The sequence below is a fragment of the Daktulosphaira vitifoliae genome, unplaced genomic scaffold, assembly GCF_025091365.1.
Source record: "Daktulosphaira vitifoliae isolate Bord-2020 unplaced genomic scaffold, ASM2509136v1 Scaffold_1, whole genome shotgun sequence".
NCBI lineage: Eukaryota > Metazoa > Arthropoda > Insecta > Hemiptera > Phylloxeridae > Daktulosphaira > Daktulosphaira vitifoliae.
This window is the reverse complement of record NW_026099572.1, coordinates 65419761-65440154: the sequence shown is the minus strand read 5'-3', so window position 1 is coordinate 65440154 and position 20394 is coordinate 65419761. Positions and strand designations below refer to the sequence as shown.

Sequence of the window (20394 nt, the reverse complement as noted above, 5' to 3'; positions counted from 1 at the left end):
ACAGGTAGCTAATTGGATTTTTATGACATTGCTGTCTCAGTCACGGATTGTTTATTATCAATTATGAATATCAATAGATATACTTTCTGTATTGTCAGTTGGTGTATTTATAAACTCATAACAATGTGCCTTACTACAATTGATAATAACAATGCTGTGTACCTGCTAATATCGATGTTATAAAAAATCAATTAGCTAACTGTATTTGTAATCCCTTGTGTATTATACCTGTATATTAATTCAAAAATTTGAAACTTTAAATGATTATATCTAATAAACGAATTAAGTTACATTAAAAATTCAAATGCCATTTATTATTAAATTAAAAACTCAAACATCTTATTAAATTAAAAATATGTGTTACCATTTAAAAAAACCAAGTTGACACCCTTACCAGGCATAAGGGATGAACTTAAAAAGTATTACATAGTTAATAATTCAAGAATAATGTGTAACTAAAGATAAAAAAAAAAAAAAATGTTTAAATTATTATTATTCTGTAAGTAATTAAGTGGGTTATGATAAAAAAATCACCCTGTATAATAGTATTATTAATATTAAGACACATCTCACATTTAATTATGAAATATATTTCAACCCTGTAATTTCCACTTATAAATGAGTTCACATGTTTTAATGGACTTTGTAAATTTTTTAATCTCCTTTCTTCAAGTACCAGCGATAAATATTAATTTGTATTTAGTGGGGTTCAAATGATCAATTATTGAAGAAGTGTAATAAAAATTTTTAAAATAAAAAATCTCGTTTCCTGAGAATGCTGAGGTTTATTTGTGAACCGTTTTATGGTCGAAAATTAAATTTAGAAAAATTAAATTCCTAATATACTGATTTATGATTTAAAAAATAAAAACGAAGAGAATCGATGTTAAAATTTAAAGTGTAGCAAATTATAGTTGACAAAAAAAATGTCAGTAGTTTACAATATTTAGATGAATCCGTAATGGAACTATATTGCCATTTTCAAAAATAATTTTTGTTCTATAATATATAGTTTCTTAAATATTTATTAATAAGTAATTCAATAGCAACAAATTAAAAAATAATAATAATTTTATAATTTATCCATATTTGTTTTTATGATATTATGAAAAAAATGTGCAAAGTTTGAAATTAAAATGACAACTTTAACATGTTTAGGGATTTAAAAATGTTGACTATAATTTTAAAATTATGACAAAAACATACGTGCTCGCATTTAGATAAATACGCATCAGTTAACCTAATTTAATAATAAAATGAATGTTTGTGTGTACTACTAACGAGGCTTGACCTATTATAAAATCAATCAACTTCTCAAAGTAAATAAAACTATTGAATTCATTCTACAATTGTGTTGTTAAAAACAATCAAACCATTTTCACGTATATAGTGAGCCAAAAGTAAGGTTTTGGTTGTGATATAATATAATAAATNTAGATAAAAATTTGATATTATGTTTTTTAAGTTAAAAAAAAACTTCTGTCCAATACTAAATAATATCTTAACATTTACCATACAGTTTAATGTTCACCTAATGAACCATATAAATAACTCAATTAAAAATAATATAAAGTATTTTATTTTTGAAAATAAATATAAATACACTTCTCCAAATTAAAATAAGTCTGGATACTTATAAGTAAAAATACGGATAAATATTAAAATATGATAAAATTTGCATCATAAAATATACTTTAGTATCAAGTTGACTTCACATAATATACTTAAAAATTTACACTACACATGAGGGTCAATTCGAAATTTTACAATTTAAAAAAACCTAAAAACTATCAACATTTCAATCAATGTTCTAAATATTGTTGTTGGAATACAAATTTATAAGGATCGGCCCTAATGATTTAGATTGTTTCGGCACTTATTATCTGCAAAAGAATAAATAAAATAATATTAAAATATTTACCATTTTAAAATACAGACTGGAGGCACGGATATGAAAAAATTTATTATTAGAACTTTATCAGGTGCTTACTGTCTATCGTCTAGGTAAAAAAATGTTAATAACATTTGAAGTACTGGTCCAAAAGTTGTTATTAACCAGTTACATAATTTTCTATTTTACAACATAATTAATTATATACAATGTGATTAAAAAAAAAATAATATTGATATCCTCATAAAGTATAAAATTAATAAAATGTGAAATGTTTAAAACATTAATTTATAACTAAAAAAAAAATTAGTATTTTAAATATATTTTGAATTTCAAACAATAATAGCCACAAGCAGGTGTTGTAAATTACATATTTCAATTTATATAATATTCTATTAAACGTATTGTACAAAACAAAATATAAACGGTATTTTATAAAAAACAATTATCTATTATGTTAAGAAAAAAATATGTGTAAAAGAATATTAAAAGATCGGGCTATCATAATTATCAAACAAAATCATTAAATATATTATTTTGAACTATTTATATAGCATTTAGATAAGTATTGTGCTAATAACTTTTATTTTATTATTTAAAAAATTACAAATATATTAAACATGGAATTGTGAATTTTTTTTAAATTGTTTGTAAAAATTTCTTTTACTTACCTAACTAGCTTTATTAAATAAAACGTAAACTGCAGAAAGAAATAAATCTATTCTTTAATTTTTTTTTTTTATCACATTGTATTACAATTTCATAAATACATAATTCACTGTAAAATTGATTTATTAATTCTTGATTTACTAATTACTTATGTTCTTATAATAATGCGTTACTATTATTATTATGTTAAGCTTTAGCTGCGAAGCGATTATCTTACATTAAGATTGAATATCAATATTTTTTGAGAGATTAATTTTATTTTTGGATGGCTTATCTACAAATCCTCAACGTAACGTTTTTCAAATGATTGTTGAAAAAATATTTCTTATACTAAAAAGATCAATAAACTAGCTTTTTGTAATCAAAATTATTAATTTATATTAGTAACAAAATTTGTATTAAAACTAGTTTTAACACTAATGTTGCAAATTATATCCCTAAAAAACAATAATAAAAATAGTATGTTTGATTTATTGATTATCAAATTTATGACTTGATAAAGTTAAAAAGATTTATTTCTATCAATAAACTATTTTAAAATGTATTTATTATATTTTATAAAGCTTTAATTAGAATTTAAAACATTTTTTTTTTTTAATAATATTTTTTGAATCATTATTGTTTCTTAATTAGGAAGAAGACCAAAAAAGAGATGATGGGGTGTATTCGAATGTGATATGACGACGTCTGATGTTGAAGATTGTGTGAAAATTTAGGATAAACGTCGGCCGATACCAAGTAGTTGGGATTAAGGTAAGGAAAAAGAAGATGAAGATTTTTGTTTCTTAATTGACATATTCCCTCTTTATGTAATTTTAAAAATACTAATATATACTTTGAAATCGCACATGTATTATATCTCTGAAAATAAAATACTGTATTTTTACATTACACATAAATTGAGAAATATATGAAAGTAAAAAATACCAAAAATGATTTTCATAATAAAATTATTTTATAAGAGAAATCGAGTATCTAGCATAAAAAGAATTACCTAGCGAGTATATAACACAGCACATATATTCCGTAAAATTAAATAAATTGCAACAATATTTGAGATTTTTCAACTTAAACATAAAATTAAAATAGAGTTTTGATGTTAGGGGAAATCTAATGTTGTTAACTAAGTCGTCCTCATCTCTAGATTCCATAAAATTTAAATTAAAAACCCAGAATAATTAATTAATATAGCATTGGACAGTAAAATAAAATAACATTCTTCAGGTATTGCAATTCACCTCATTTTACGGTATTATTTAAATAGGATAATTTTTCCCAATACCTTCAAATGAAAAAAAAAAGCATAAATACATTTTTTTTATATAAAGTGTGATGGTGTCACGTTACCATTATTGTAAAAAATTATTATTATAAAATACAGACAGCACATTCGCTTCTAGAGACTGTTGAATTGGCGATTAATATTTACAGCAAAATTGTCAATCGTCTGAATTACTTTTTAAACTCAAGAGGCCTGGCCATCTGGGTCAGTCCATTTCAGTGCTTTGTGTCATTCATCAGTCTCAGTACTCGGTTGTCGCTGTCCGGCTTATTGCATAAAATAAAGTCTTTGTTTTTCCATATTTCCATATTCCCCTATTTACTCTCGTTCTCGACAATTCAAGAGTACTTGTGTCTTGCTTTTCGTCTGCACTTCATACTTAGGTGTTACCCTTGTTCTCTTCCTATAACAACGGCCTTTCGACACCCACAGCGAATCCGGAGTGTAAGCTGAGCACAGTAACTGCTGTATGATCACACGTGCATGAATACCAAGATATGAAGACTCATCATCATCTTCGTACACACTACACACCTCGCTCACCCTCCCTTTAGTGTTTTGTTGTGTATTACGGCAAAGGGTGAATATAATTCATTTTCCTCGTATTAAGACGATACCGTAGTATTAAAATATCAATTTATTACAGATATACGATTTTTTAACAAATGTTTAACCTTAAAACTCTTTTCATACCTACTTTGAATTACTTTTGGTTTTGAAATAAATATCTGATTAATTAAAAGTTTGAACGGTCTTTCTACTAAAATATAGAGAAACAAACTTGCTGCATAACTCATTACTACATCCGATACAGAATTAGTAATCTGAAATAAATTTACATTCATTCTTAATACATTAGTAATAATGTATTAATAAATTATTGATAAGATAATTTTGTTACTTAAGAGTATGACAAAAAATAGACGAAACACTTTAATTTTAATACAAAAATATCATTACGAATTGTGTGTTACTTTCATATTTATTATTTAAGATAAGGACTTCTGTATACATAAAACCTAGGATATTATATGTAGAATCACAAATCAAGTGTATTGATCTAATGTCTGAATGTCAAGTGTACGAACCAACTTGAAAGTCATATAATTTAAAAATAAAATCTAAGTTTAAATCTCACTCTTCCGTTACATTTAAGACTATGTTATATAGGCCTAATTTAGGGTTTAAAACTAAGCTTAAATTTAGCTACATGTTAAAAAAATTATTGGAATAATTGATAATGAGATATACAGTGTGATCAGTTTACCATAAACCGCTCGATTACTCTAAAAACAAATACAATCATTTTTGATTATTTTTAATTACATATAATTCTTGATTCATCAGCTAATATTTAATTTTTAGAATCATCCCTTATAACTTAAAGGGGTGTCAACTTTATTTTTTTTTAATGGCAACATACATATTTAACTAGATTATAAAATAGGAAATAATCTAATTAAGAAAATGACTGGTCGGTAACATTTTTTAAAACAGTATTTCTAGAGTTATTAACAATTTCAATTAATGACTGGAGGTATTGAATGGGTGCTTCTATTTTTAACACGAGTCATTTTTTGACGTAATCTTCGTCCTGCCCAAGAATAACATTCAAAATATAATGTTTCCATTAACAAAAATAGTTGACACCTCTCTAAGTATAAGGGATGATTCTAAAAACTAAATATTAGCTGATAAATCAAGAATTATATGTAACCAAAAAGAATCAAAAATTATTTTTCTAATGTTCTATTTATTGTGTGAGTAATCAAGTGGTTTATAGTAAACCGATCACTTTGTATAGCTCATTATCAATTCAAAACATTTTTTTAACATGTAGCTAAATTTAAACTTAGTTTTAAACCCTAAATTAGGCCTTTATGACATAGTCTTAAATGTAACGGATGTATGAGATTTAAATATAAATCCGTGTTTATTAATTTGCTATTGACGTAACACCAAAAATTAATCGTAACGCAAATTTTGACAGCGTCTTAGTATGCATATTAAAGTGTAATTTTTGAGAAGCATGCAAATATTTTAAATCTTTTACTCATTTAAAATTTAACTGTTTTTTAATCGAATATTAGAACAGCGCGCGCTATTCAATAACCTAAAATAAGTTAGTAATTAGCTAAATAGCATCTCACTATAAGATATGACTAACCTCTATTTAATACGTACTAGTTAGAAGCACTTTTTGGTACTAAGAAACTATAAAACTTACATATATTTTGATATTAAAATGATCAGGTGTTCTTCTACTTGCAGTATCAGTGACAGGAAATATTGAATTCACCATATAAGCGTTGAAATTTAAATGTGCTACAACTTTGAATAATTTCCATGATAAAATATTTTTTAAGAAATCTGTAATAATAGTTCAATTGTTTTAGGTGATGGTAAAGAAAATTAATATTAAGTACTTTTTTAAACGTTTTAAATTTTATTGATAATTATTCAAATAATAATTTAATTTTCAAAATATAAAAATAATTTTTCACGTACTCGATGGTCCTAATATTAATGTGTAAATTAAAGTAACTATTCCCGTTGCCCAAAGACTTCGTATTGTAGATCCATAAAGTGCAGCTAGAAATGGTTCATAAACGTAAGAAGGGTGATAAATTATAGCACCACTAAACCAACAAAACATCATTATGAATACAGAAATGGCTAGTAAAACATTACTTTTCATCTGAAATTTAATTGAATCAGTATGAAATTATAATACAGTGTTTTTTTAGAACTTAAAAAGTATATATTTCTTACTATACTAAGCTTAGGAGAATTTTTTTTTCTTTTATATAGCAAATAACCAAATATAGCTCCTACGATGTATGGACCCACTCTTGTATGCGATTTAACATAAATTGACATGAAGTATATATTGCTAGTAACACTTTTCGCTAAACTAAATTTAAACAAAAATAATTTTTATTTGATGTTCATATAGATATAAAATGATTATGTATAATAGACGATATCANGATATAAAATGATTATGTATAATAGACGATATCAGTACTGACAATTATTGTCAATCATTGGTGCAGTACTGGCATATTTAACAAACAATAAAACATTTTCATACTAGTTATGATTATGATGTAAGTTGTAATTTTTTTTTGAGGGAACCTAAATTTTAAATTGTTACTCTTTTATTTCATTATATACAGAGTGAAACAGATCTAATTGACAGCTCATATAACTTATGATCTACATAACATTTTATACTTTTTTTTTTTTTTAATCAATTTTTACAATATAGACCTATAATATTTAAATATGATTTATGTTATTTTTCGCAATTATAAAAAATATTTTAAAAATTAATTTTTTTATTAAAATTTTTTTTTTTCAAGATTTGTAGATAGCTATTTTATAGATTAGTTTTAAAGAAAAATTTTCATACCACAAATTTTTATTTTAATTCAGTAGTTACGTTTATACCGAAGTAACTACTGAATTAAAAAAATAGTTTTTGCAATGAAAAATTTTTATTTAAAACTAATTTATAAAATGGTTATCTTCAAATCTTCAAAAAAAAATGTTAATAAAAAATTTAATTTTTAAAATATTTTAGGTAATAGCAAAAAATAACATGAAACATAATTTAAATATAGTTCTATATTGTAAAAATTGATTAAAAAAAAAAAAAGTATAAATTGTTATGATAAATTTTCTTTATTATAATTGTTATATTAATTAATTGTTACTCAAAAAATGTAAAATTAAATTATAAGCCTTGTTTATTTTATCACATTATATCAAATTTGATATAATTGCATGTTACTTTATAAATTTTATGTTTCTAATGACATTTGTAAGTATAATGTTTATTGAATATTTTAATTGTAGTTTATTTTAACTGAATTATGTTACAAATTATTTAGATAAAAAATCAGTGTTTATCATTTCATTTTCTAAATTACAGTTCACTCAACAAGTATTAAAATCTTTTAATCAAATCATTATTCTCTCAACATATTGAATCTGTGGCTAATACTAACTTTTTACAGGAATTTCTATGCATAGAAATTCTGTAATGCATAGTAATTCTATGCATAGTAATTCTGTTACAAAATNGTAATTCTATGCATAGTAATTCTGTTACAAAATCGAGAATTAGATATTAAAAAAAAATAAAACATTTTCTCTTTATTATATTTTAGTTATATGATTTTCTTATTTTATTAATTGTAAAGCATTGTGTAATATTCAATGCTGATTGCATAATAATTTATGTATTTTATTTTTAACGTTTTATCAGCCCCTTAAAGACCATAACGGCCTCTCCTAAAGGAGGACGTCTCTTAACCATTTATACTCCCGGTCGGGTGGTAAGTCCGTCGTCGGAGAGAGGGATGGCGACTCCAATTATCGAACTGATCTCTCGTTCGGAAAATGAAACCGCTCGTGACCGAGTTTCGAACCCGAGACAGTGCGCGTCAAGCACTTCTCCTATACGTGATTGAAGTATATAAATTAATAATAGTAATGGAAACTATTTTGGGGAAAATTATTTTTAGTAAACATGTAATTCCCAATATTCCATCTAATACAAAGTCGTTGACTAGTGACGACTTCACAAACGACATAGACTTTATAGAAAACCACATGGTAGAAATGATATGGGTTTTTTTATAGAAAATTTAAATATTTTTTTAATTACATATTATAGCAAACTCTAAAAATAATAGTCAACAAAATACGATAATGTTGTAATTTTAATCGTACGCGTATTCGTTAAAAGGACCTATTTTCACTGCTTATATTTTTTAAGATAAGTAAATTCAATTTATGCTACGAAAAAAATACTCAATTTATTGAAGAATTACATATTTTGTTTGTAAAAAAAAGTATATATAATTTTGTAAATTCTAAGTATTTTATTATTAGTGATTATAGCTCGTGAGCTATAATAGTTAAATGAGCTACAGATCCATTTCATAACAATATTTATAAAAATACGAAGTTTGTAAATGCATATTTTGGGTGTTGGGGCATACTAGGCATATAATTGGTTTGTTGGAGTTATAATGTATATTATTTCCTGTAAATTCAAGGAAATTTTGTTTCAATGAAGGTAAAAAAAAAATAAATTCTTAAATCATTTTTTTAAAATATGTTTACTCGTTAATATGTTCTTAGTATTTTTGAAGTTATTTTTATTTGTTTATGATATTGATTGGGTTTTATAAGTTTTAAGCAGTTCACTGGAATTAATATTATCGCACAATCACTACCACCATCCGCTGAATCAAATATGTGTATGGCTATCTATAAATTTATTTTCGTCACAACAATACATAAAGGTACATATTAAAAGGAAATTCTTCTGATAAGTCCGTAGACTATAATCGTATTTCTAGCGTTGTTACATTGTTATTTGTAGATTATTTTGTGGTAAATCGTGTCAATTTATTTTTTGTTTTCAGTTAGTATTTTGAGATTCAATTATAAATACTAGTATTTAGACTGTTCACATTAATCAATGCTAAAAGAAAACCTAACAAGTCCAGCTCGATTGCAAAAGTTTGCTTCGGAATTAGGCAAAGAAATATATTCAACCGACAATAAAGTGCTAATTTGTAAAACTAGTGAAATAAAAGTATTAAAACTTAATTATTTACATTTTAATAATCTTATTATTACGATTGAAAATCAGAAACAGAATTCATTTTTGAAGATTACTAAAATTTTTCAAATTGTGTTAATTTATATTTTTGATTTTTACTTGTTTATAATTTTTTACTAAAAAGTTATAGTTTATAATAAAAAATTGTGCATTTTTAATATTTCTTGCTCTATCAAAATATAATTATTTTAGATTTTTAGTATAGTCGTTGGGTGGGGTATACTGCCGTGCTAAGCGAAAAAAGGATAACTCCAGTCAATATGATTTTTCAGGAACGCAAAAAAACATTTTTAACAGTAAATCAAGATACCTTTTTTTCCCAATGTATGAACATAAGTCAAAAGACGATAACTCCATTATTTTTTATGTGATATACCAAGTTTTTGTTTAGTATTTGGATTTACCGTGTTTTCGCTTAGAAAACATCAAATATATTGAACTAACCGTATATTTTCTTATTTTATATTTCAATTACATCGAAAATCGGCGTAAAACCACTAAATTTACCTATACAAAAAAAATTTTTTTTTTAATTTTGGAGTTATCCTGTTTTTGCTTAGCACGGCAGTATAGGGGGGTTAAGTCCCTCCTCAAATTTACAAATTAGCAAAGTTATTCGCATTATTATATAAAAATTAATAGCCATCTTTTTAAGATATAAGAGATGAACAAAAACAATACTTCTTGTTTGATAAGTTGAGAAAATGATGTAACACATGAAATCAAAAATTAAATTCTAAATTATTTTTATTTTTCAATAGATAAGTGATTTTAAATTACAGAACTGCACCGTAAATATATTAAAGTCAAATATTAATGCATTAAAAATTAAAATTTATTACAAAAGTTAAGTTAATTTAATTAAATAACTCAATATTTATTAATGTATTGTAAGTAGTCGTTTCTTGATGCGTAGATATAAGGATACTATTTTATTGCAGTAGGCTAGTTAGGTTTTCCCACCATCTTTAAAAGAAGCATAACTTTTAAAGTGGACATCAAAGACAAATTAACAATAGTAACAATAAAATTACTTTGCAGTAAAAAAATAATTATTGAAACCAGAAGTTTATGAAGTTAATCTTAAAAAAAATGTTTTGTCAACACTTACTTTATGTTAAACTCAAGATTTGCGGGTATGTGGTTCATATAAGTAATGTTGAAAAGTATAGCTGTTGATATAACAATAAGTGAAACCAAAATATTGAATCCAAATTTCGGACTTCTATGAATGATATACGTCAATATAATTCCCATTGTTGTAAAATGAAATTCACAAGACATGAACCAAGTATGAATTCCACACTTAAAAGCGAATTAAAAAGTTATTAACGAATTTTAATATAAAAATAAATTATTTTTAGTTAATTATATGTTTTACTAATGTATCTGTTTTAATGTAGTTGTTTAAATATAACAAATACAGCCACCACACGTTCCTACAATTATCTTTATCTGTACCAATAAAATTTTCCCATAAAGGTCCACTGCCCATTTTGTATTGAAAAGTTGCAAAAAAAAATATCACCATAGCGTACACAGGCGTAAATCTGAAACAATTTAAAATTTTCAGTTATAATACAATCTAAATAATTATATGATTACCTGAAATATTTAAACATTAATATTTTTAAAGGATGTACAAATGAAGTCTCTAGGCGATCAAGAAGAATCAAAACCATCAATGCTCCACTAATGACAAAAAAAATATCTACCAATAAATCCATGTGTGATGTAAAAATTGATATATAATAATTATAATACACCTTTACCAAAAAAAATTAATTAAAGGTTAATAAATTTAATTAATATCACCTGTAATTCTAATCGTCTTAAGACTAATTAAACAAACCTGCTCGATGATTTCGTAATTTTGTAAAGGTCCCATTAAACGGTAAATCCATCTATGGCCAAAAATAATTGATATTGCAGATATGGTCGAAATACCACTTAAAGGTGACAAATCTATGCCTCTTAATATGTAATTTCTTTGCGTTAAGCTTTGCATAGCACGTCGCGCGGAAAAACACATTAACATATCAACTTTACGGTTTTCTAAAATATTACGTAAGATAATAAAATATTATATTATTTATGTCACATAAACTTTATCGTAATTTCTATCTAAATTCGTATTTAAAAAAAGTGTCCATGGGAGTTTTGGGGATCAACTTTGAAAAATCAAATGAAAACAAATGTTTTTTTTTTAAATGCAACATAAATAGTAATTTTTTCATACAATTTATAAAAAAAATATTAACAAGATTATTATAATAGTATCAATAATATTTAATACTGTAGTTAAAAAAAATATCTTTAATGAGCTACAGCTCTTTAAATGAAAGAAAATCAAAAATCAAATAAATATCGTAGTGTTATTTCAGAATAAAAGATAAATTTTGTTATGCGAGTGTGTAACATTTATAAACTTTTATTGTTCGGTTTCGCCTAATATTGTAATAAAGTGTAATATCTGATAAAAATTAAAGTACATTAATTATAGTATAGTAACATAAATACTCTCCATACTTGATTATGTCCGTTTGACAGTTATAGGATATAATAAATAACCGACAAGGCCTAATCATAGTTCTCATGAACTTGTAATATATTTGGTACAAAATAAAACTTAATTTTCGTCAAAAATAAAAGGGATTTAACATAATTAAATTTATTTAGTTATGATAAAAACATTTTATTTGAAACTATATTTATATTTTCAATAAGTTTTGAGAAAAAAAAATGTATCATGAAATTTTGATCACTCTGTACAGACAAATTTGGTTTTAGATTTATATAATAAAAGTCATTTTGATTGATATTTTTCGTTACGTCACAATTTTAAAATTATTTAAATTCAGGTTTTGACGACATTAATTAAAAATTCTAAGTAATTTTAAGTAAGAAATAATTACCTTTATTCCATTGCCATATTTCTTGTTTTGAATATGCAGTAAAATCAAAAAGAGTTGCAAACATTACTAGTAATAGCAGTACTAAAATGACAAACCTATAAAATTTAATTAATTGCGATTCTATATAATATTTATTATTTATTACTATTAGCCATTATAAGCTTAGTTTAATGTATAATCTATTTGAACACAGTCTTATTCTAATGACTTTATGTTTTTAATTACCATATAAAACAATTTAAAGTAAAATAAATCTTAAATAAAGCTGGACTAAGAAATATGTATCTCAAGACAATATTGCTTAACTTTTACATTTTTTTCTTTAATTTATAGAATATAGGAACTAATTTTATCAAACTAATATTTGATAAAAACTCATTTATCATTAAAACATTATTTATCAATTAAAAATGAAAAATATTTTGTATTGATGCAATACAGAAATAAGAAAATTAAAAATCAATATCTTTTAGTGTGATGAGATATTGTTTATAATTTTATCTTAATAATAAAAACTATAAAAACTTTAGTAAAATTTAAATAATTTAGAAACTCGTACACATAAGTCCAGTCGTAAGCATCATACTTATCTCCTGCACGTTCTGTCTGTGTACACATCTTATCGTTTACTGATATATTTTCAATAGAAGTTATGTTATTTTCTTTTATGTATGATTGGAGATAAGTTTGAATTTCAAATGAAGAACATGATTGTGGAACGCATAGCGCCCATTTAATGATATCTAAACGTTGCTTGAACCTTGCTCCGCCATACTAAAACATTAAATTATTTAACCATTTTTTCATGTATTATCAAAAATGTAACTGAACATTTTTAATGAAAACAATATAACCAATTTGTCAAACAAGTCATTAATATCAAAATATCAACATTTTTATAATTTGAATAATTAATTAATGGCATGGCTGATTAAACAAAGCATTAATGGCTGATACGCTGTTTCGGGTTCGAGAATTAGTCACAGACTACTTTTCTTATTAAGCGAGAGATTATCTCAGTTGTTAGAACCAACATCACTCTCTTCAGTAACAAACTATCCGTATCAGAGTATTTAAGCTTAAATTTTAAAAGCTTAAATATAAATATTTAAGAAACCTATTCTTTGTAGGTGGGTAAAAGAATGTAAATTTTTTTAATTATTATTACATGTTACGTGTGTAATTTGAAACAAAAAAATACTGCTTACATAAATTTTATGCCATGATGGAAGCATTGGATTATAATCTCTAGTATAAGGATCCGTTTGAGAATATTCTCGTGGAACATTTATTTTGATATCTATCAGACAATATTGAGCTNGTCAAAAGATCACAAATCGTATCTAGTCGAAGACATTACCCTTCAAAATTGAAAAAAATTCCCTCGTTCCCCGTAAATGGGGGAAGCCTTCAAAAAAATTAGAAATTTAAAAATCGCTAATTTTCAAAATTTTTAAAATTTTTTNAAAAAATTACAAATTTAAAAATCGCTAATTTTCGAAATTTTTTAAATTTTTTTTACTAAAAACTGCCGTAACTTTTTCAAAAATGAACATATCAATATAATTTTTTTTTGATAGATGCTTGATGTCCTTACCTATGATTTGGTATATTTTTTTTGTAAATGTTACCCTTTATCTGCTGACAGGGGGGGATTTAAAATGACAACTTTTTTACAAAAAATTAACTTTTTCAACTTAACTTTTGAAAATGTTCCGGAAGGTCTGACACTTTTATATATATCTTAAATTAAAGCTAATGTAATATACTTTAATTTGAAAAAAAAAAATTTGACCTCTGGACTTGTCTTCACGGCGAAAATGGCTACCGAATGCTATTTTCGTGTGAAAATTCTCGATTTTATTATTTATATTATATTTAACTTTATAATGCTATAACTTATTGAAAAGTTTATGGATCCACACAATTTTTTTATGAGAAATAATATTTTTTAATAAACCCTTTTTCATTCGACATACTTTATCTTAATCGAGATATTAAGGAACCAGCAAATCAAGTAGCTTTTGGAATAAAACACCAATTTTTTTAAAATTAAACACTATCTAAAGATTTGCATCGAAGCGTTTATTTTTGATAGTGATTTTAATCACTGTCAGATATCATTATACTTGATCCAACTATACCATGGCATCACTGTGCCGCGGCCCCCCTGTGCTGGGTTTTTTATGTTAAAAAACGGAAATTTCATCAAACAATTTGAAAAAATGTTAATAAATAAATAAAACATGATAAACAAAGTGGCATAATTTTTTTGAACATATATGCATTTAATCAAAATACTCAATCAATTAGTAATTTATAACGTTTCACTCTGGCCTTCCTTCGTAATACGTATATTTATCATGAACGAAAATATAATGAGAGTATTGGCATAGCTTGAAAAATTTATTTCTGAGTGCTATACTATAGTCCTTATCTTTATTTCATAACTTTGGATTGTAAGATCTAATGGGAAGTCTTTTTTTCACATAATTATACCTTCACCTTTTAATAAATTTTAATTTATTTATGAGGACTACGAATGTTTGTATGATAGTTAAAGCCTTTACAGCCCCCATGCAACTTATGCTAATATAAAGAATAGTCAGTTGATCTGAGAGATTCTGCATAACACCTATCAGCAATTTTTTGACATGGAATTTTTTTATTTTTCTGTTGTTTAAATAACTGTTAGAAAAGTTTTATTTATTCTGTTATAATATTTTTTAATAAATAATCTTGTAATCAATTAATTAGGAATCAATAAGTATAGTTGTTCATTTTTTTTTCTCATATTTTTAGTATTTATTTTAAACAAATTACTTACTTTGTTGAGCCCATAGTGTAGAGGTTTTTATATTCTCTTGCAGTCTTATACTGTCTTTTTGACATTTTGGATTACTTGAATTTAAAATAGTGTTCGGCAAAGATGGTATTATGTTTGGTGAAAATGTCAATAATGCATTAGTACTTAGTACAAACAATAATAATGACAAAAAATAAGACCCCATCTTATTTAACCATAAAGATTCCTGTAAAATTGTATAATATGTAAAATATATAAAAAGTATATATAAGTATAATAAAAAAATATGTCAAATGAAAGAAGTATATAAGTAGTATCATAAAAAATTGTATTGATCTTTACATTTTTCAAAAGTTTAAATAAAATCAGTTCGGCGAGAGCTAAGAAAAAATTGTACCAGACAAAAAAAAAAAAATAAATAAAAGATCGTGGCCTAGTTGGGACAACTATAGATGATATCTGAGAGTGATTATAATCATTATTATAAGAAACGCTTCGATGAAAATCTATAGATAGTCATTAATTTTAAGAAATTGGTGAATTATTAAAAGCAAAATTAATTCTAATATCATTCATTGTTCCTAATTAGTAGTTGTATGATTTATACGTATAATATTTGATTAAATATCAATTAAAGCAATTTAATATAGTATGAAATTAATATTAAATAATTTAGTATGGTAATTTTTACGGAGAAATTATAAAGCAGTTATTACTTTTATGGCAAATTGATATAAAAATTGAAGTTAAATACAAACGTTTTTAGGAAATAATTTGTTTTTAATTATGAATTAAATGTTTCATAAGGAGTTTTCATCAAATTCAAAAATTTATATTTCTTGAGTAATTTTTCGCGCTGATTTCAAATCTACAATTAAGTTTTAGCTTCGATGCAAAACTGAGAAAGTATTAATTTTACTATGATGTGTTTATTTTTTTATTTTTTTTTTCTGTGTCTGTGAATGCCCAAACTGAGCTTTTGCTGTACCGATTTTGATGCAAAATATGTCAAAAGATCACAAATCGTATCTAGTCGAAGACATTACCCTCAAAATTTGAAAAAAATCCCTCGTTTCCCGTAAACGGGGGAAATCCCCCAAAAAATTACAAATTTTCGAAATTTTTTCAATTTTTTTCACTTAAAATTGCCATCATTTTTAAATATAACCAAATCAATTTATTTATTTTTTTTATAGATACCTTAGGTATTTGCCTATCATTTTATATATTTTTGTGAACATTTGACTTTTTACAAGCCCACAGGGGGTGATTTCAAATGACAACTTTTTCAACGTAACTTAAAAATGTTCCAGATATAATGGACACTTATATATATATATATCTTAAATTAAAGCTTATATAATATACTTTATTTTGAAAAAAAAATTTGACCTCTGGACTTGTCTTCGTGGTGAAAATGGACTTCAAAGCTAAAGAAAGACGTACGATTTCCGTGAAAAAATTGTCGATTTCATATTTTATATTATTATATATATATTGCTATAACATTTGGAAAAATGTATGAATCAATATTATTATTTTTTATAATACATTTTTATACACCCCTTTCATCCGACACGCTTTTTTTGTAAATCCGATCGTACCCCTTTATCCAAAAGGGGTTAAAACTTTAAACATACGTATTGAAACTACGACATTTTCAATTTAATTTTTAAAGTGTTCCAGAAATACTGACACTTTTATATGTATCTTAAATTAAAGCTTATGTAATATACTTTAATTTGAAAAAAAAAAGTTTGACCTCTGATGTGTCTTTAGGGTGAAAATGACTACCATATTCAAGAATATGCTATTTTTGTGTTAAAATTCTGGGTTTTGTATTTTATTTTATTTTAAAATACATGACAAGGGGAGTACACTGATTTCCCCCATTAACGGAAAACGAGGGAATTATTTTCAATTTTTGAGGGTAATCTCTTCGACTAGATACAATTTTTGATCTTTTGAGAAATGAGATTGAGGGGTAATAGACACAAAAAAAACACATCATAGTAAAATTAATACTTTCTCAGATTCGCATCGAAACTAAAATAACTATTAAAGTTGCCTGTTATATTTTTTTCATAAATTAAGTAGATCATACGTCATTAACAATTAACAAAAGAAAAATTACGTTAACGTAAAATCTAAAAAAATATCCGTTTGAGAATTTTATTTTATTAATTCCTTTAATTAATTAAATAATTAATAAGTCGTTTATACCCAGCATAACATTTAAGTATTTTAAATTTTAGACATTTGTTTAAAAGAGAGTATTTTACGCCTTGCTTTTAAAGTTCATAAATAATGTGATAGTTAAAGTACTGCACAGGCCGTGTTTATTTTAAAAATATGTTGTTACAGTAAGTTTTTTATAATAGAAGAAAACGATTTTGAAGGGAATTTGGGATGAGACTTCATATAAGTTGAGATAAATTGACTAATGGCATCAAAAACAATGTTATAAAATATTTTAAGTGCTTGATTGACGTCATAATTATGAACATATATTTCTAGTCATCGCATGCCAAGTATAAATTTAAATTGCATTAGAATTTAAGGTTTTAGGTTTAGAATTTAAGGAAAGGCATGTAAAGTAAAGTGGAAGATGTCGGGAATCAATTAAAAGTAGAGGGTTATGAAATAGAGAAATATAATTTATCTATGTCCGAGAGACCTAAATCTAATACATTATTACTGAGATCATGAATGATATTAAATTGAGTAAGATTATGATAATAAATAAAAGAAGAAAAAACAGTTTCATAAGTCGAAATATCGGTATACAAAGGCCTTAAATAATAATTTACTAATTTACACATTAATTTAAGNTCGAAATATCGGTATACAAAGGCCTTAAATAATAATTTACTAATTTCCACATTAATTTAGGAATATTGTAATTTCCTAATAAAATATACTTATTACTAGTGTATTTATTATAAAATTAGCAATTGAATTAACGAATGTATAAAAATAATCACCATAAGTAAGTGGTGAGAAATAAACAGCACTAACAATTACAGACATATCAATCCATTTAATTAAAATAATAATTGCTCAAACGCAATGGAAACTATAGATAATTGGATCGGTAATTGGTTGGACATAAATTTTTATACTTAAAGCTCATAGTAAACCGCCTTCTTTTAAACGTGAGCTCTTTACATTACTCCTATCTCAACAATAAACATTATAATTATTAAAACCTAGTCGAACTTCACTAATCAGCGGTAACTAAGTTTCAGTAAAAACCACAACGTCATGATTATTAATAGCTATGTTACAAATAAAATATTCAACTTAACTAAGTAAATAATTCGTCGTGTTTTTAAATAGTAACTTTAACCTCTTCTAATGAGCGTAAAACGATGTAAATTTTATTAACTATTTGTTATGGGCGAAGTGACGATGATGAACAAACAGTATTTGGCACAATTAATTACAAAAAAAACAGTAAGGAGCCGTTTATTCGCACGAGAACAAGATGAAATAACAATTACAAACAATGTTGCACTGTAGTTAGAGACTAAAAGAATAAATAATCAAAAGATTGTTTAAACGGTGCGGGCAGTTCGGTATGACGAAGGTGACTTACACGTATATTTGTGGAGGGTCGTCGTAGGGGACTTGCTTGACTTTGGCACGCGGTGCTAGTCAGTCTAACTACCATTGACACGTAGTATGGCTGACAAAGGTGGCAAAGGTCGCGGGGATCTGTGGAACGCGAACGACAAAGGACCGTGTCATATTGGAGACGAAGTTTGTTTTGCTGTACGGGTTACAAAATTCACAAGTACTGAAAATTCATGATTTAGGTCGAGATGTACTTTTTGACAAAACACAAGTTAAATGAAAATATACTGGGCAAATCGAACACTAGATACACACCTTGTTATAATCGCGTATCATCTCAGGGTATTTACCGAAATAGACTTCATACATGTATAGAGAAACACAAAAGTATAGCTAGGGATTTAAAATAACTAAGATAAATAACCGGACTAGCGATAACGTGAAATATGTGTTACTATTACGATAGACAGCTGACAACTCAATTGGCATATAATAATACTTTTTGGAAAATTTAATGATCTATCAAAAATATTCTGATAAATTTTACGTTAAATACCATAATTTTTTTATTTAAACATGAAAAATTATAGAACTACCTATACGACTAATTTTCAATCCCCTTCATTCACATAAACAATATAAATTATAAAAATTAAATTAAAAAAAAAAATTTTTTTTATAGTTATTAACAAAATAGTGAAGTAGCGATCGAAAATATTTTAAAATAAAAATTATTGTCTATGAATAGTGGATATATATGAACTTCTAACTTAACTCCTAAAGTAGATACCAAAAATCTAAATTTGACAATTAGTTCTGTGTAAATGTTATTGATATATTTAATTCAATTAATATTATATTTTTAATAATCACTTGATTTGCCTTTATTCCTACTTAATTTTTATACTCAAAATACTTCACCTTATAGATCTTTGATTGATATTAGTATTTACCTTGATACTTCTGTGAATATTTTGAAGTAAATATAAACCGTGATTCTTTGTGTCGTATAAAAATGATAGCGACTGATCACTTATAAATCGAACGAATGAAAACAGAGTAATGAGAGAACAAATCTAGGAATCACACAGAATGAATTATTTTTTATATATTTTATTTATGATAAATTGATAAACGATGGCGCCAACAACCTTCCCGACCGGTTATGGTTGAGTGCACTTGATTTTATTACTAATAGATAATAAGTGATGCACCTATATTATAACATTCATCTTAATCTTTTTAAATGTTATCCTCACAAAATAAAGTTATAATATTGAATACATAAATAAAGTTTAAAATTAAAGTTAATAACTACAAAACACATTTGAAAATAGATATTATTTTAGCAAAAATATAATTATTTATGTATTTTATATATTTTTTTGATATTTTATGTTTTAAATTGCATTGTAGTACATAAAATAAATATGTTTGACCTTTTATAAAAAAAAATTACAGATGAATTATTTACATGAGTTCTAATATTTCTAAACTTTATGTGTGAAAAATTGTTGGATTAACAATAATTAATCGATATTTAAAGCCTCAAGATGACAAGATACATTAACCAAACCAGATTATTGCTTTTTACTTCTTTTTTTTATTGAGTGG

General features: G+C 25.0%; 3 protein-coding genes across 10 annotated transcripts in view; 1 reads left to right on the top strand and 2 right to left on the bottom strand.

Annotated features, from left to right (window-relative positions):
• The window catches only part of LOC126896261 (uncharacterized), a 162240-nt gene that overhangs the window by 12738 nt on the left and 129108 nt on the right, over window positions 1-20394 (top strand). The window lies entirely within an intron of this gene.
• Window positions 1-20394, bottom strand: part of LOC126896244 (nose resistant to fluoxetine protein 6-like) — a 173506-nt gene that overhangs the window by 43253 nt on the left and 109859 nt on the right. For 4 of the 7 annotated variants that reach the window (XM_050668879.1, XM_050668878.1, XM_050668874.1 and 1 more), the window contains one exon: window positions 15226-15430. In XM_050668879.1, the coding sequence (XP_050524836.1) occupies window positions 15226-15409 (184 nt within the window). In that variant the 5' untranslated portion in view covers window positions 15410-15430. Of the gene's footprint in view, window positions 1-15225; window positions 15431-19733; window positions 19857-20394 lie in introns of all 7 variants that reach the window. The other 3 variants (XM_050668873.1, XM_050668876.1, XM_050668877.1) reach the window with 1 other exon arrangement.
• LOC126896245 (nose resistant to fluoxetine protein 6-like) overlaps window positions 1562-20394 on the bottom strand; it is a 113395-nt gene continuing 94562 nt past the window's right edge. Inside the window, exons 1-12 of one of the 2 annotated variants that reach the window (XM_050668882.1) lie at window positions 13607-13727; window positions 12958-13172; window positions 12399-12493; window positions 11336-11538; window positions 11089-11249; window positions 10865-11033; window positions 10595-10788; window positions 6615-6756; window positions 6351-6540; window positions 6070-6212; window positions 4540-4666; window positions 1562-1883 (exon numbers count right to left, since the gene is read on the bottom strand). In XM_050668882.1, the coding sequence (XP_050524839.1) occupies window positions 1852-1883; window positions 4540-4666; window positions 6070-6212; window positions 6351-6540; window positions 6615-6756; window positions 10595-10788; window positions 10865-11033; window positions 11089-11249; window positions 11336-11538; window positions 12399-12493; window positions 12958-13172; window positions 13607-13633 (1698 nt within the window). In that variant the 5' untranslated portion in view covers window positions 13634-13727 and the 3' untranslated portion in view covers window positions 1562-1851. Of the gene's footprint in view, window positions 1884-4539; window positions 4667-6069; window positions 6213-6350; window positions 6541-6614; window positions 6757-10594; window positions 10789-10864; window positions 11034-11088; window positions 11250-11335; window positions 11539-12398; window positions 12494-12957; window positions 13173-13606; window positions 13728-20394 lie in introns of those variants that run through there. The other variant, XM_050668881.1, reaches the window with a different exon arrangement.